Source organism: Dysidea avara, chromosome 8 (assembly GCF_963678975.1).
Source record: "Dysidea avara chromosome 8, odDysAvar1.4, whole genome shotgun sequence".
NCBI classification, from domain to species: domain Eukaryota; kingdom Metazoa; phylum Porifera; class Demospongiae; order Dictyoceratida; family Dysideidae; genus Dysidea; species Dysidea avara.
The window spans coordinates 14,851,329-14,864,774 of NC_089279.1; the positions used below are offsets into that span (position 1 = coordinate 14,851,329).

At 41.3% G+C, this 13,446-nt stretch overlaps 1 protein-coding gene across 1 annotated transcript in view; it reads left to right on the forward strand.

Moving 5' to 3' along the window:
- LOC136263050 (uncharacterized) overlaps positions 1-13,446 on the forward strand; it is a 308,373-nt gene that overhangs the window by 284,170 nt on the left and 10,757 nt on the right. Inside the window, exons 78-81 of the mRNA XM_066057501.1 lie at positions 4,457-4,605; positions 4,655-4,780; positions 4,833-4,888; positions 4,943-5,265. Of these exons, the coding sequence (XP_065913573.1) occupies positions 4,457-4,605; positions 4,655-4,780; positions 4,833-4,888; positions 4,943-5,265 (654 nt within the window). The remainder of the gene's footprint in view (positions 1-4,456; positions 4,606-4,654; positions 4,781-4,832; positions 4,889-4,942; positions 5,266-13,446) is intronic.

The following is a 13,446-nucleotide window of genomic DNA, read 5'->3' on the forward strand; positions in this document are numbered from 1 at the left end:
GATGAACTCTCTACAATGTCACTTCTTCTAGCTGATCTGTCTACAGGGTGACCTGGTCTCTCTACAGGGCGATTTGTTTGTAGCTGAATTCTCTACAGGGTGATGTGTTTGCAGCTGAACTCTCTACATGGTGGTTGCTTTGTAGCTAAACTCTCTAATAAGTGACTTCTTCTAGCTGAACTCTCTACAGGGTGATCTTTTCATAGCTCAACTCTCTACAGGATGATTTGTTTGCAGCTGAACTCTCTACATGATGATTTCTTTGTAGCTGAACTCTCTACAGGGTGATTTGTTTGTAGCTGAAATCCCTACAAGGTAACTTCTTCTAGCTGATCTTTCTACAGGGCGATTTGTTTGTAGCTGAGTTCTCTACAGGGTGTTCTTTTGCAGCTGAATTCTCTACATGGTGGTTTCTTTATAGCTGAACTCTCTACAAGGTGACTTCTTCTAGCTGATCTCTCTACAGGGTGATTTGTGTGTAGCTGAACTCTCTACAGGTGATTTGTTTGTAGCTGAACTCTCTACAAGGTGATACTTCTAGGTGATCTCTCTACAGGATGACTTGTTTCTAACTGAACTCTCAACAGGGTGATCTGTTCATAGCTGAACTTTCTACTGGGTGATTTGTTTGCAGCTGAACTCTCTACATGGTGGTTTCTTTGTAGCTGAACTCTCTACAAGGTAATTTCTTCTAGCTGAACTCTCTACAGGGTGACTTGTTTCTAGCTGATCTCTCTGCAGGGTGATCTGTTCATAGCTGAACTTTCTACGGGGTGATTTGTTTGCAGCTGAACTCTCAATACATGGTAGTTTCTTTGTAGCTGAATTCTCTACAATGTGACTTCTTCTAGCTGAACTCTCTACAAGGTGACTTGTTTTCTAGCTGATCTCTCTACAGGGTGACTTGTTTCTAGCTGAACTCTCTACAGGTGATTTGTTTGTAGCTGAACTCTCTACATGATGGTTTTGTTGTAGCTGAACTCTCTACAAGGTAACTTCTTCTAGCTGATCTTTTTACAGTGTATATTTGTTTGTAGCTGAGTTCTCTACAGGGTGATTTGTTTGCAGCTGAACTCTCTACATGGTAGTTTCATTGTAACTGAACTCTCTACAATGTGACTTCTTCTAGCTGAACTCTCTACAGGGTGACTTGTTTCTAGCTGATCTCTCTACAGGGTGACTTGTTTCTAGCTGAACTCTCTACAGGTGATTTGTTTGCAGGTGAACTCTGGTTTCTTTGTAGCTGAACTCTCTACAAGGTAACTTCTTCTAGCTGATCTTTCTACAGGGTGATTTGATTGTAGCTGAATTCTCTACAGGGTGATTTATTTGCAGCTGAACTCTCTACAAGGTGACTTCTTCTAGCTGAACTCTCTACAGAGTGATTGATTTTTTTGCAGCTGAACTCTCTACATGGTGGTAGCTTTGTAGCTGAACTCTCTAAAAGGTGACTTATTCTAGCTGAACTCTCTAAAGGGTGATCTTTTCATAGCTGAACTCTCTACAGGATGATTTGTTTGCAGCTGAACTCTCTACATGATGATTTCATTGTAGCTGAACTCTCTACAGGGTGATTTGTTTGTAGCTGAACTCCCTACAAGGTAACTTCTTCTAGCTGATCTATCTACAGGGCGATTTGTTTGTAGTTGAGTTCTCTACAGGGTGTTTGTTTGCAGCTGAACTCTCTACATGGTAGTTTCTTTGTAGCTGAACTCTCTACAATGTGACTTCTTCTAGCTGAACTCTCTACAGGGTGACTTGTTTCTAGCTGATCTCTCTATAGGTGACTTGTTTCTAGCTAAACTCTCTACAGGTGATTTGTTTGCAGCTGATCTCTCTACATGGTGGTTTCTTTGTAGCTGAACTCTCTACAAGGTAACTTCTTCTAGCTGATCTTTCTACAGGGTGATTTGTTTGTAGCTGAATTCTCTACAGGGTGATTTATTTGCAGCTGAACTCTCTACAAGGTGACTTCTTCTAGCTGAACTCTCTACAGAGTGATTGATTTTTTTGCAGCTGAACTCTCTACATTGTGGTTTCTTTGTAACTGAACTCTCTACAGCGTGATTTGTTTGTAGCTGAACTCTCTACAGGGTGATCTGTTCGTAGCTGAACTCCTTACAAGGTAACTTCTTCTAGCTGATCTTTCTACAGGGCGATTTGTTTGTAGCTGAGTTCTCTACAGGGTGATTTGTTTGCAGCTGAACTCTCTACATGGTAGTTTCTTTGTAGATGAACTCTCTACAATGTGACTTCTTCTAGCTGAACTCTCTACAGGGTGACTTGTTTCTAGCTGATCTCTCTACAGGGTGACTTGTTTCTAGCTGAACTCTCTACAGGTGATTTGTTTGCAGCTGATCTTTCTACAGGGTGGTTTCTTTGTAGCTGAATTCTCTACAGGGTGACTTGTTTCTAGCTGATCTCTGTACAGGGTGACTTGTTCCTGCTGAACTCTCTACAGGTGATTTGTTTGCAGCTGAACTCTCTTACATGGTGGTTTCTTTGTAGCTGAACTCTCTACAAGGTTACTTCTTCTAGCTGATCTCTCTACAACATGACTTGCTTCTAACTGAACTCTCTACAGTGTGATCTGTTCATAGCGGAACTTTCTACTGGGTGATTTGTTTGTAGCTGAACACTTTGCATGATTGTTTATTTGTAACTGAACTCTCTACAAGGTAACTTCTTCTAGCTGATCTCTCTACAGGGCAATTTGTTTGAGCTGAACTCTCTACATGATGGTTTCTTTGTAGCTGACATCTCTATTAGGTACCTTCTTCTGGCTGATCTGACTACAGGGTGACTTGTTTGTAACTGAATTCCGTACAGAATAATTTGCAATGCAATATAATTGAGTAAATTATAAATGCAGCTGAATGCTTTATTAGGGTGACTGTTCTATTAGAGTATCTCGATCTCGCATTTGCTACACGTAGTTGCCTTTCGAATCATAACTCAGTGGTTTGTAATTTGATTCTTCTGTACTACTGCAAGGACTTTCTATGATGATTATTCCAGCTACATATTGATTTTCAGCTCATTGCTCTAAGCGGTTTGCCTGGTAGATACGAAAACTAATAGTTTTTTATTCATAAAAATCGATTGCGTAATTTTGACACAGGTCGGGTTTTGTGTCATATCTCCGTGGTCTTTATCCCAATTCCTTTCAAACCACAAAAAGGCACTCCTACGATGGTTGCTCCATCTACATATCAATTTTCAACTGATTCCTCAAAGGAGTTTACCCTGTAGGCGTGACAGACCTTCGACCTTATTTTACGCAAATAATCGGTCATAACTCCGTGAATGTTCATCGCATTCCTACCAAAGTTGGTACACAGATCCGCCTTAATGAGCCCTTTAAGTGTACCAAATTTCAGCCCGATCCGAGCACGCATTCGTGGTTTATGGCGGATTTTGCGAATGTGAGAAATGAAGAAGAAGTAGAAGAAGAAGAAAAAAACGAAGAAATTAAAACGAAATTTTGTTCGCTCGTATCTCGGAAATGGCTGGAGCGATTTTCTTCAAATTTGGTGTGTAGACTCCCCTTACTGGCCGGCACCTCTCTAGCAAATTTGGTTCCAATTGGATAAGGGATCACAGAGCTACATAGGTGTGAAAATTGCGTTTTCTTTCTTCCTGTTAATATACTCACGGGTGGCACGCCGGCTTCTTGGGCCGCACGACACACTACCGTGTGTCTTGATATATATATGCCACGATGACATTATGCTTTAAAGGAGCTGCCAGTTGTATATTATGAGTATAGACCTCAAACTACGGTAAGTATACTTACCTGTGAGCAGGTAAGTATATTATACTCTCCTGTGGTTTGAGGTACATGATACACTAATATGCTACTTTCCTTGGCTGTGTGACTCACTACCGTGAGTCTTGATATCTGTACTCTCTGTATTGCATACTATTAATATGTAGCTGTTAACTCAACTGTGCCATTAATTACACATTGCTAATGTGCAACTACATAACAAAGAATGAGTCTAGAAAATTGTTTATGGCCCTACATGTGTCAAGTCATTAGGTGCTACAACATTAAGACCAAATTTAATACAGAATCACTCCATCATACTAACTACTTGGAGTATGTGACCTGCTGAGCAAAAACCTGACTACCTTGCATTTTTCTCAAATTTCTTTTATGATTTCTCTGTTGTATAGAAAGAAAAACAAATGGCCTGCTTTTGTCAGTGAAGTCATGAAACATATTAGGTTAATTACCTCTGGCAGCCTAATTAGTAAATACATTGTCTATCTAAGACTAAAGAACAGTGCAGTCCAATTATATGTCAAGAATTAAATCTCAAGCATGGAAGCTAATGTCCTTTGCAAAAGTAAATACTACTTTCAAGTTGTGGAAAAAAGAGTGACAGTTTTTGTGAGGGAGTAGTATTAAGAGTCAAAATTACATTTTTCTTTCAATTTTTGTATCACACAGGTCAGATATTGTCAGATTGGAAGTCCATCAGATTTTATTGCATGGCTCAGTTGAATACTGTGTGGCTGCATATGGGAGGAAAGAATTTTTTATGTGATCATGAAGAAAGGTCATTTTTTATTATGCGATCTATGCATACCTTAATTGAGGTATATGTAATTAATAATTATTTCAGCTATAAATGTATCTTGTCTACAGTTATCACTAGTCAACAAACTGCCATTTTCTCAAGGAAAATTTGATGATATAGAATCATTAAATGCATATGAAAAAGCATGGCATGAATGCATTTATAAACCTTCTAAAGCCGATTTGCAAATCAAGGTGAGTTTAGTAGATAATACATTATATGTGATCATTTGCTTTGCTATCACAGCTGGGGAAACATTCTTCTGAGTCAGTCTGGGCATTAGCTGCTCTGAAATATTACAGGTAATCAAACAATGAACTAATTCTATATGCACTCAATATTCTCTTTGTTGGTAGAATGCTTGATCAACAGTACCCACATAAAATCACTGAGGCTGACTATATGAAAGCCTTAGTTGCTGCAAGAGAGAACAGAGTTAATGACTCATATGTCTTTGCTCTTTATCATTTCACAATTAGATATAAAAGAATGCAGCTGGGTGGAGTTCTTCTTCCAGATTTGGTCGAGTTCTATCAGTGGATCCACACCCACCTGTCACATCTGGTAACATTTGATAGGGCACAAAAGATCACCATTGGACAAGTCATCAGTTTGAGTGCTAAGCGATACTCCCATGCAGTCTGTACTCACCTAACACAATTGTTGGGAAAACTTATTGGTTAGTCTTACCAGTCTGCAAGTAAAACATACCGGATACAAAAGATCATATATTCACTATGGTAGTGCATATAATGTATACTGTATAATAAAGACCACAAAGGTTTGTGCTTCTAGCCAAAAATCAGCCTCACTTTCCATCATAATAATTTGGCACTATTGGTTAGGTACAATGAAGCCCAAACATGTCTTCAGGGAAGCCTGAAACACTTTCTTTGAAATTTTATTTTTTATTCAACAGTGACTGATTAAAACACCAACTGATAACTGCATAACTCAGTAACAACAAACACAAATCATGCTGCAGGCTTGATTATTTTGCAGCAAGATGTAGTATTTTAGCCTGAGACATGCCTTTTGGTGTACCACAGTTGATACAACACACACATCATGAACATAGTTTTTGTTTTATTTTGTGTCCCATTACGTTTTGCTTGCAATGCAAAGTGGCAATTTGATGGCAGTATCAATGGCTGTCTATCAAGCAAAATAAATCATGTAGAAATTGTCCATAATTTTGCACCATGCCTCCAACACCATAAGCATGAACAACCCTTTCTTTTTAAACTAATGAGGACAGTAAATTCGCTCCCTACTTAGCAATGGCCAGCTGTTTTTGCTAAAATGACAAACTCAAACTGGGAAATAGTTAATACTGCATGAAGGTAGATGGCTAAATTGGTGCTGCATAGCCAGAGCCACTACATTATAGTCTCACAAATGCTTTTCCTTTTGTATGTGGGCAGTGAACTTAGTATAACATTGTCATTCCACAATCTTCTACTACAAATAAAAATTACTTTGTGCATACAATGCAACTAACCCCAACATTCTCCTGAAAACAATGTAACTAATATTTAATGGATCATAAGTAATGAAACAAGGGAGGCCACCTACACTTGCAGATACACTACTGAATGTTTAATCCCTACTTCAGTCTTTATGGCTCAGCTAACTTACCTCAGCCACATTTCTATCATCCCTAATCAAATTTAAAGTTCACAATTTTTCCTTGTGTACAGTACTTGTCATATATGTTCCACTTCCAAAAATGGAAGGAAATGGTGGACCTATTTTCATCCACTTTTGAAAGGTTTTATTCCTGTACAAATTCATTCCAAAAATGGATGGAAATGACACATTTTTCCTACATAATGAGCAAAATGAGTAATAATCATCCAGATTTGGATTTTTCTATTTAGTCATCCGATTTTGGATGATAATTTCATCATTATTTAATCTTCCACTTTTGGATGACAATTGTACTACAAAATAATCATCCAGATTTGGATTGTTCTAGTCATTCACATTTGGACAATAATTTTATCATAAAATTATCATCCAAATTTAGATTGTTCTAGTGTTCCACTTTTGGACTCATTATCCACCTCAGGATGATAAATGACGTTTAAGTAGTTAAACATAGTTAATGTTACACCCAAGCAAGCACGCAGCACAACAACTCTGATCAAACCTGGCAATGACGTGGGGTGTTATCAGGAATATCGGAGGTGCATCAATAAGAGTAACACATGCGCAGTAATACACACTGCCACGCGTTGTAATCAAAAGAAGTTAACAGTCGGAATGGGCCGCCATACAAACAAAACCTCAAAGAAGAAACTGCCCCCGCTTCGTCCCGCAGTGGTGCTACTGCCAGAACCAGATCCGCCGCCAGCAGTCAGCCATTGCCTATCACTAACACCTCGCCAACAGGAACAGCCTCCAGAAAGTGAGATAATCAGACAGCCAACAAATCAACAGCCGCCAAGCATTCTCGCCTAACAGAGGAAGACATCCCAAAGATCGTGAAGATAGTCATGGATGCCTTCGGTGAATCCGACACTGACTCAGACGATGGAGTGGAAATACCAACCATGGATGAAGCAGAAGAGGAGCTAGTCTCGCAGGAACAAAGGGACAGCAGGATAGCAATAAACCAGATTTCAAAAGGGATCAGCTTTGCCACGTCAACCAACTAATGGAGACTGCCCAAAAGCAATTAAGCAAACCAACCAACTCTGCCACTAAGTCGAGAGCACCAACAGCCACCACTACACCACCTTTGTACATTGGGGGAGGATTGCCACCCATCCCAGGAAAACTAGTTCGCCGTATTCAGAATGGCCATTTCATAGATATGACTGAACTACTCCCTGATAACCTTGAGGCAGCAAATGCCACAGATAATGACCAATCCAAGGCCGCCAGCCGCAAGCACCAAGATGTTACCCATATCATAGACTGGATCCAATGCTTTAGCACTTACATTGCAGTAGCATCCCGTGCCAAACCCGAACGGGTTCTAGACCTCATAGCATACTTGAATTTAATAATCAATAGTCAAAGGGGCTTTGAGGATCTTGACTGGGCTTCATACGACCACCAATTTAGGCAAAAGGCTTCAATAACCTCAACAATGCAATGGGACGTCATGGAAGGTACCCTATGGAATTGGTCACGCTCTAACAGTGGCACCAGATTATCCAGCCTGAGGTCACATTCATCTGCCTTTTCAACCAAGAAAGTACCTATATGCCTGGAATGGAACGAATACCCCTCGGAAGGATGCCCCCACCATAACTGCCATTATGAGCATGTTTGCTATCGTTGCATCAACATCCCCGCCATCACTGACAACCGCCATAAGGCCATCCATTGTCCCAACAAAGAAAGGAAGCCACTAAAGCAATCAAGACGATAGCTTGGGCGATACATGTCCTCAAAGAAAAGAGAACTTGTTGCACTTAACACTAAAATCCTGCACACACTATAGTAGCTCACAGTGCAGCTTTAAGTTTGTATGCATTTCACACCTTTGATCAATCACTTATAAAACAAGTTGATGTTGTGCTACTTCTAAAAACCAGGCGCCATGTAGCTAGCTAGCTAGCTAACTCATCTGGAATTAACTATAGACAGTATATGCTACTATGAATTAACCAACTATGTATTACTACTTTACAATAGGGTAGTTTTGGGTTGTGCAATAATATTATTAGCTAATTCTCGTATTTTGTAATTCATGAAATATTCGTAATTCGTTCAATTACGTTGCTATACACTGCTAAGGAAGTGTTTGTTAAACCATAGATACTACACCCCCCCGGGATTGGAAACTACGCATACTTCCCATACAAAAATTTGCTGTATCCGCACCTCCAGTTGATTGGTGTTAACTCAGAAGAACTTTCTTTAACTTCTGTAATACAACACATATTGAGTTGTGTGAAGTTGAAATTCCTTTCTTTTGGTGAACCATCACTGTCAGCTTTTCTTGAACACCAGACAGGACGCTAAGGACGATTACTCCTGTGGCTGCTCTCAAACTTTTGCTAGCTCTAAGTCTCAAATGGCGGTTTCTACATAAGCCAATTTTGTACTGTGTAGGTAACTTGGTATGATGAATCGAACCAGCGTAATTGTAAAAAGCTTCTTTCATCACAAAGGCGTTTTTCAGTATTTGCGCTCCGCCCAGGTCTTCTTCTTTTGCTAGCTCTAGCGTAACGAATCGATGTCCTGTGTAAGTTATCGTTTCATTTACTGATAGATAAGACATCAGCTAATCGAACCAACACAGTTTGAAACTCAACTATAGCATTGAAAACAAAATTTTCTATTTTAAAAAAGTCGCTACACGTGTCAACTGCATAAAAATATTACTGTTTCAGTTGAACACGCAGGAATTACGTTGTTCGCAACCATTTTGGTGCTTCTTTGGAAGTTTCTTTTACTGTTACTGCTTCGTTATTGTGACTACAGTATCGGCAGTGGGAAGATAACTTGGCAGAGCATTTCGCAGAGCATAGACTTATTTCATGTAGAAAGGTGTCAACGGAGGTGCGGATAGAGGTGTCATAAACACCAGTTTCCAATCCCTGGTGGGTGTAGTATCTATGGTTAAACAAACCGCTTTTACCAACATATTACACACAGAAGTATCTTTTAAACTGTTTTATAGTGTGACTTAACATGGCTTAACATTCATGCGTCACAATGATTTACGTGACATCACAGCTGAGTTACTGTCTAAGGTTTGTAATGACGTTGCCATCGAACCACCTCTTCAATCTCTCAGTGGAGAAGTAATTACTCCTCAATCTGCCAACCGACAAGATGATGCCAGAGCCGATATTCACGTTCGTGGATTTTGGGGGCGGCGGCAAAGTGCCTTTTTTGACACAAGGGTGTTTCATCCAAATGCACAGAGCTACCGCAATACTTCTATTCCATCTGTATATAGACGTCATGAGCAACAGAAGAAGAGGGAGTATGGTGACCGTGTCCGTGAGGTGGAGTTGGCATCTTTCACTCCTTTAGTTTTCTCAACAACTGGGGGTATGGGCAGGGAAGCAGTCACTTTTTATCGCCGTTTAGCCGAGTTACTTTCCAAACGAAATACCATGACCTACAGCAGCACTCTTGCGTGGCTTCGTTGTTTGTTGTCCTTTTCTCTTTTAAGATCTGCAACTATGTGCATCCGGGGAAGCCGTTCCATCTCTTACAGATCATCTGATGCTTCCCCGGAACTGGGCCTTGTAAGTGGCCCTAGGGACTTTTAATTGTCCCCATTATTGTTGTTTCAATTGTGTCCAGCACACATGCCTTTTGTGCTGGGGGTGGTAGGCGGGAATTTAAAAACTTTATAGTGTGACTAACGTGTTTTTTTCCACAAATTCTCTCAACAAAGCCTCAAAGCTGCTCTTCATCTTCGTTCGCGTACGTAAGGGATACGCCCCCTTTCAACTCAAAGCGATAGGCTATTCGTGGTAGTGTACGAGGCCTGCACCGTTGTTTTTCAGTTGCTAAATGCCTGAAAACCTCAAGGGGAAGGTAGTCTGAGGAAAGTCACCACACCCGTATTTTAGTCCGCCGAAAAGAAACCACCTCAGAGCAAAGTTCACCTGTGCAGAAGTTTAATACAGACTTCATTTCACTTTTACTTCTTACGTAAAAGCTGCTTTTACCGTTATTAAACGATTTTGCTCACGTGGGTGCATACGGACAAACATAGATAGGTAGATAGATAGGTACACACACCCCCTTTTTCGAAAACAATTTCAGTAAACCAGGTGCGTGCCCACAGCCGGCCAAAGGCCGGCTGTGGGCGCGCGCCTGGATTAAAAATAAAAAAAATTGAAAACACATAGATATACATTGAGACTAATAAGGGTAGTATTTGCATTATAGGTGATGCAACTTATTTTCTTTAATTGCAGCCCCAATAACTGATAATGGACCACACACCCTGTCTTACACTTACTCCACTTGGACATTGGAATGGACATCCTACATGGCAGATGCTTCATACCAAGTTTTGGTTCCTTCCAATGCGACAGCTATCACAACTCCTTTACACCCCTACGAGTGGCATGGATTGTTGAACACATACCCCGACCAACCCCTGGTAAACCTTTTTATCACTGGTCTTATAAATGACTTCAGAGTTGGCTTCAACAAACCCTTATCTCAGCTCTGATCACCTCGTAAGAACCTAATTGGAGCTCTCCAACACCCTAGATGGTGGATGATTACCTCAAAGCAGAGATTTCTGAACATCACATTGTTGGCCCCTTCCACAAGAAAGACATCCCGGCCGCACATGTCAGCCGTTATGGTGTCATCCCGAAGAACCACACACCAAGCAAATGGAGGCTGATCGTTGATCTATCACATCCACCAAAGTTCAGTGTCAATGACGGAATCCCTAAGGAGTTGTGCAGTCTCACCTACATCTCAGTGGATACAGCAATTGACCACATAACTAAGCTGGGTTCTGGGGCTCTGCTAGCCAAGATCGATATCAAGAGCACTTTCCGTTTACTGCCAGTGCACCCGGCTGACCGCCACCTGCTAGCAATGGAGTGAACATGGGGAATTTACATAGACACCTGCCTCCCATTTGGCCTCAGGTCAGCTCCCAAGCTGTTCAACATTCTGGCTGATCTATTTTCATGGTTACTGGATCAGCAGGGAGCATCCCCCACCATTCACTATTTGGATGACTTCCTCATGATGGGACCAGCTGGCGACCCCACATGCTTCAACAACGTGAACAAAATGATAGACATAGCCGAGTACCTGGGAATCCCCTTGGCCATGGTAAAACTGGAAGTACCATCTCATTGCCTCACCTTCCTCGGCATTGTTCTTGACACGCAGAAGATGCAAGCAAGACTGCCTGATGACAAATTGATGCGCATAAAGTGCCAACTCTCTACATGGTTACACCGAAAGAACGCAACAAAGACAGAGATACTTTCATTGGTTGGGTTACTCCAACATGCCAGCAAAGTAGTAAGACCAGACCGAACATTTGTGGCTAGAATGTACAGCACTGCTGCAAAAATAAAGAATATGTGGCATTTCTCTCGCCTGAACAGGAACTTCCAGTCAGACCTCCACTGGTGGAACACTTTCATTAATAGCTGGAACGGTGTCAGCTTCCTCCGCCCAGCCAATTCCACCTTTCAGAATCATATTTTTACCAACGCATCTGGCTCATGGGGCTTCAAAGCTGTTTTTGTGAGCCATTGGTTCCAACTACCATGGTCATCAGAATGGTCCACTATTACCATCATGGCAAAGGAATTTGTGCCTATAGTGGTTAGCTGTGTGGTTTGGGGACCACTGCTTCAACACAAAAACACTGAGTTTCACTGTGACAACCAGGGGCCGGTGGCAGCTATTAATAAAGGCTCGTCGAAGGATAAAATAGTGATGCACCTCATCAGGTGTTTGTGGTTCTTCACAGCAGTGTTCGACATTCACATCACAGCAACCCACATAGCCAGAATATCTAATAATGATGCTGACATGCTGTCAAGAAACCAGGCTTCAAAATTCTTAGAAGCCCACCCGCACATGCCAGCCATACCAACACCGCTACCACCATCTATCCTGCGCCTTGTGTCTCCATCAAGGTTGGACTGGACATCCAGGAGTTTCAGAAGACTCTTCAGGAGGACCTACTCAGACATTCAAAAACACTATTCATCTATTCAAACCAAACCAGACACTCAATAATGTTACACTCTTGTACATTTGACAAAATAATTTATGTTAAGTACTTCATTTCATGTAGTTAATGCATATTACTATGCCAAACAACCAATAAACAATACACATGTAATATATACTTCAATACAAAAAAAAAAGCACCATTACATATCCATCCACACGCAGGGTCTCCCTCAGGATGACACGGACCAAGGTCACAGAAGCAGCTGGACGTCACTGACCTTGAACACAAGGCAGCAGAATCTCTTACTAGTGGCCTAGCCCTCAACACCAGAACCACCCACACAGCTGGTCAGCAAAGATTTAATGTTGCTCCAATCCCAGCCTCCGAAAAGTCACTTCTACTATTCGCCACACACCTGGCAGCTTCCAATATTGCCCACACCACCATCAAAGTATATATCTCCGCCATCCAGCACATGCATATGACAGCAGGACTACATGAAGAATTTAATACTCAACTCACTCCTCGACTTCAACTGACGCTGAAAGGTATTCAGAGGAGCCAAGCTACCTCCCACCCTCAAAGAATCCATCTACCCATCACCTTGGAGATAATGCAATCTATCAATGACTTATTAATACAAGAACCATATTCATACGATAACATTCTGGTATGGGCAGCCTGCTGCCTGGCATTCTTTGGCTTCCTCAGAGTGAGTGAATTCACTGTGCCCAATGATGCTAGCTATGATAGTACATGTCACCTCTCTGCCAAGGACATCTCAGTAGACAATTTTGATGACCCACAGCTCCTCTTTGTCAAAATAAAACAGTCAAAAATGGACCCTTTTTGAAAGGGGGTCGACATTTATCTTGGTGTAACAGACACAACACTCTGCCCCATTAAAGCCATACTACCTTACCTTGCAATAAGACCTGACCATCCTAACAGCCCCTCTTCATCTTCTAGGATGGCAGCACCCTGACCCGCCAGCGTTTCGGCAACATCCTGAACACTTTACTCTCTAGACTTGGTTTTGACAGCACTCAGTACAACACCCACAGTTTCCGAATTGGGGCAGCTACTACTGCTAAGCAAGCGAATATTCCAGACACATCCATTCAAATGCTGGGAAGATGGAAGAGTAATGCCTACCAGACATACATTAAAACTCCCCCACAGGAACTTGCTTGCTTCTCAAAATATCTAACTTCAAGC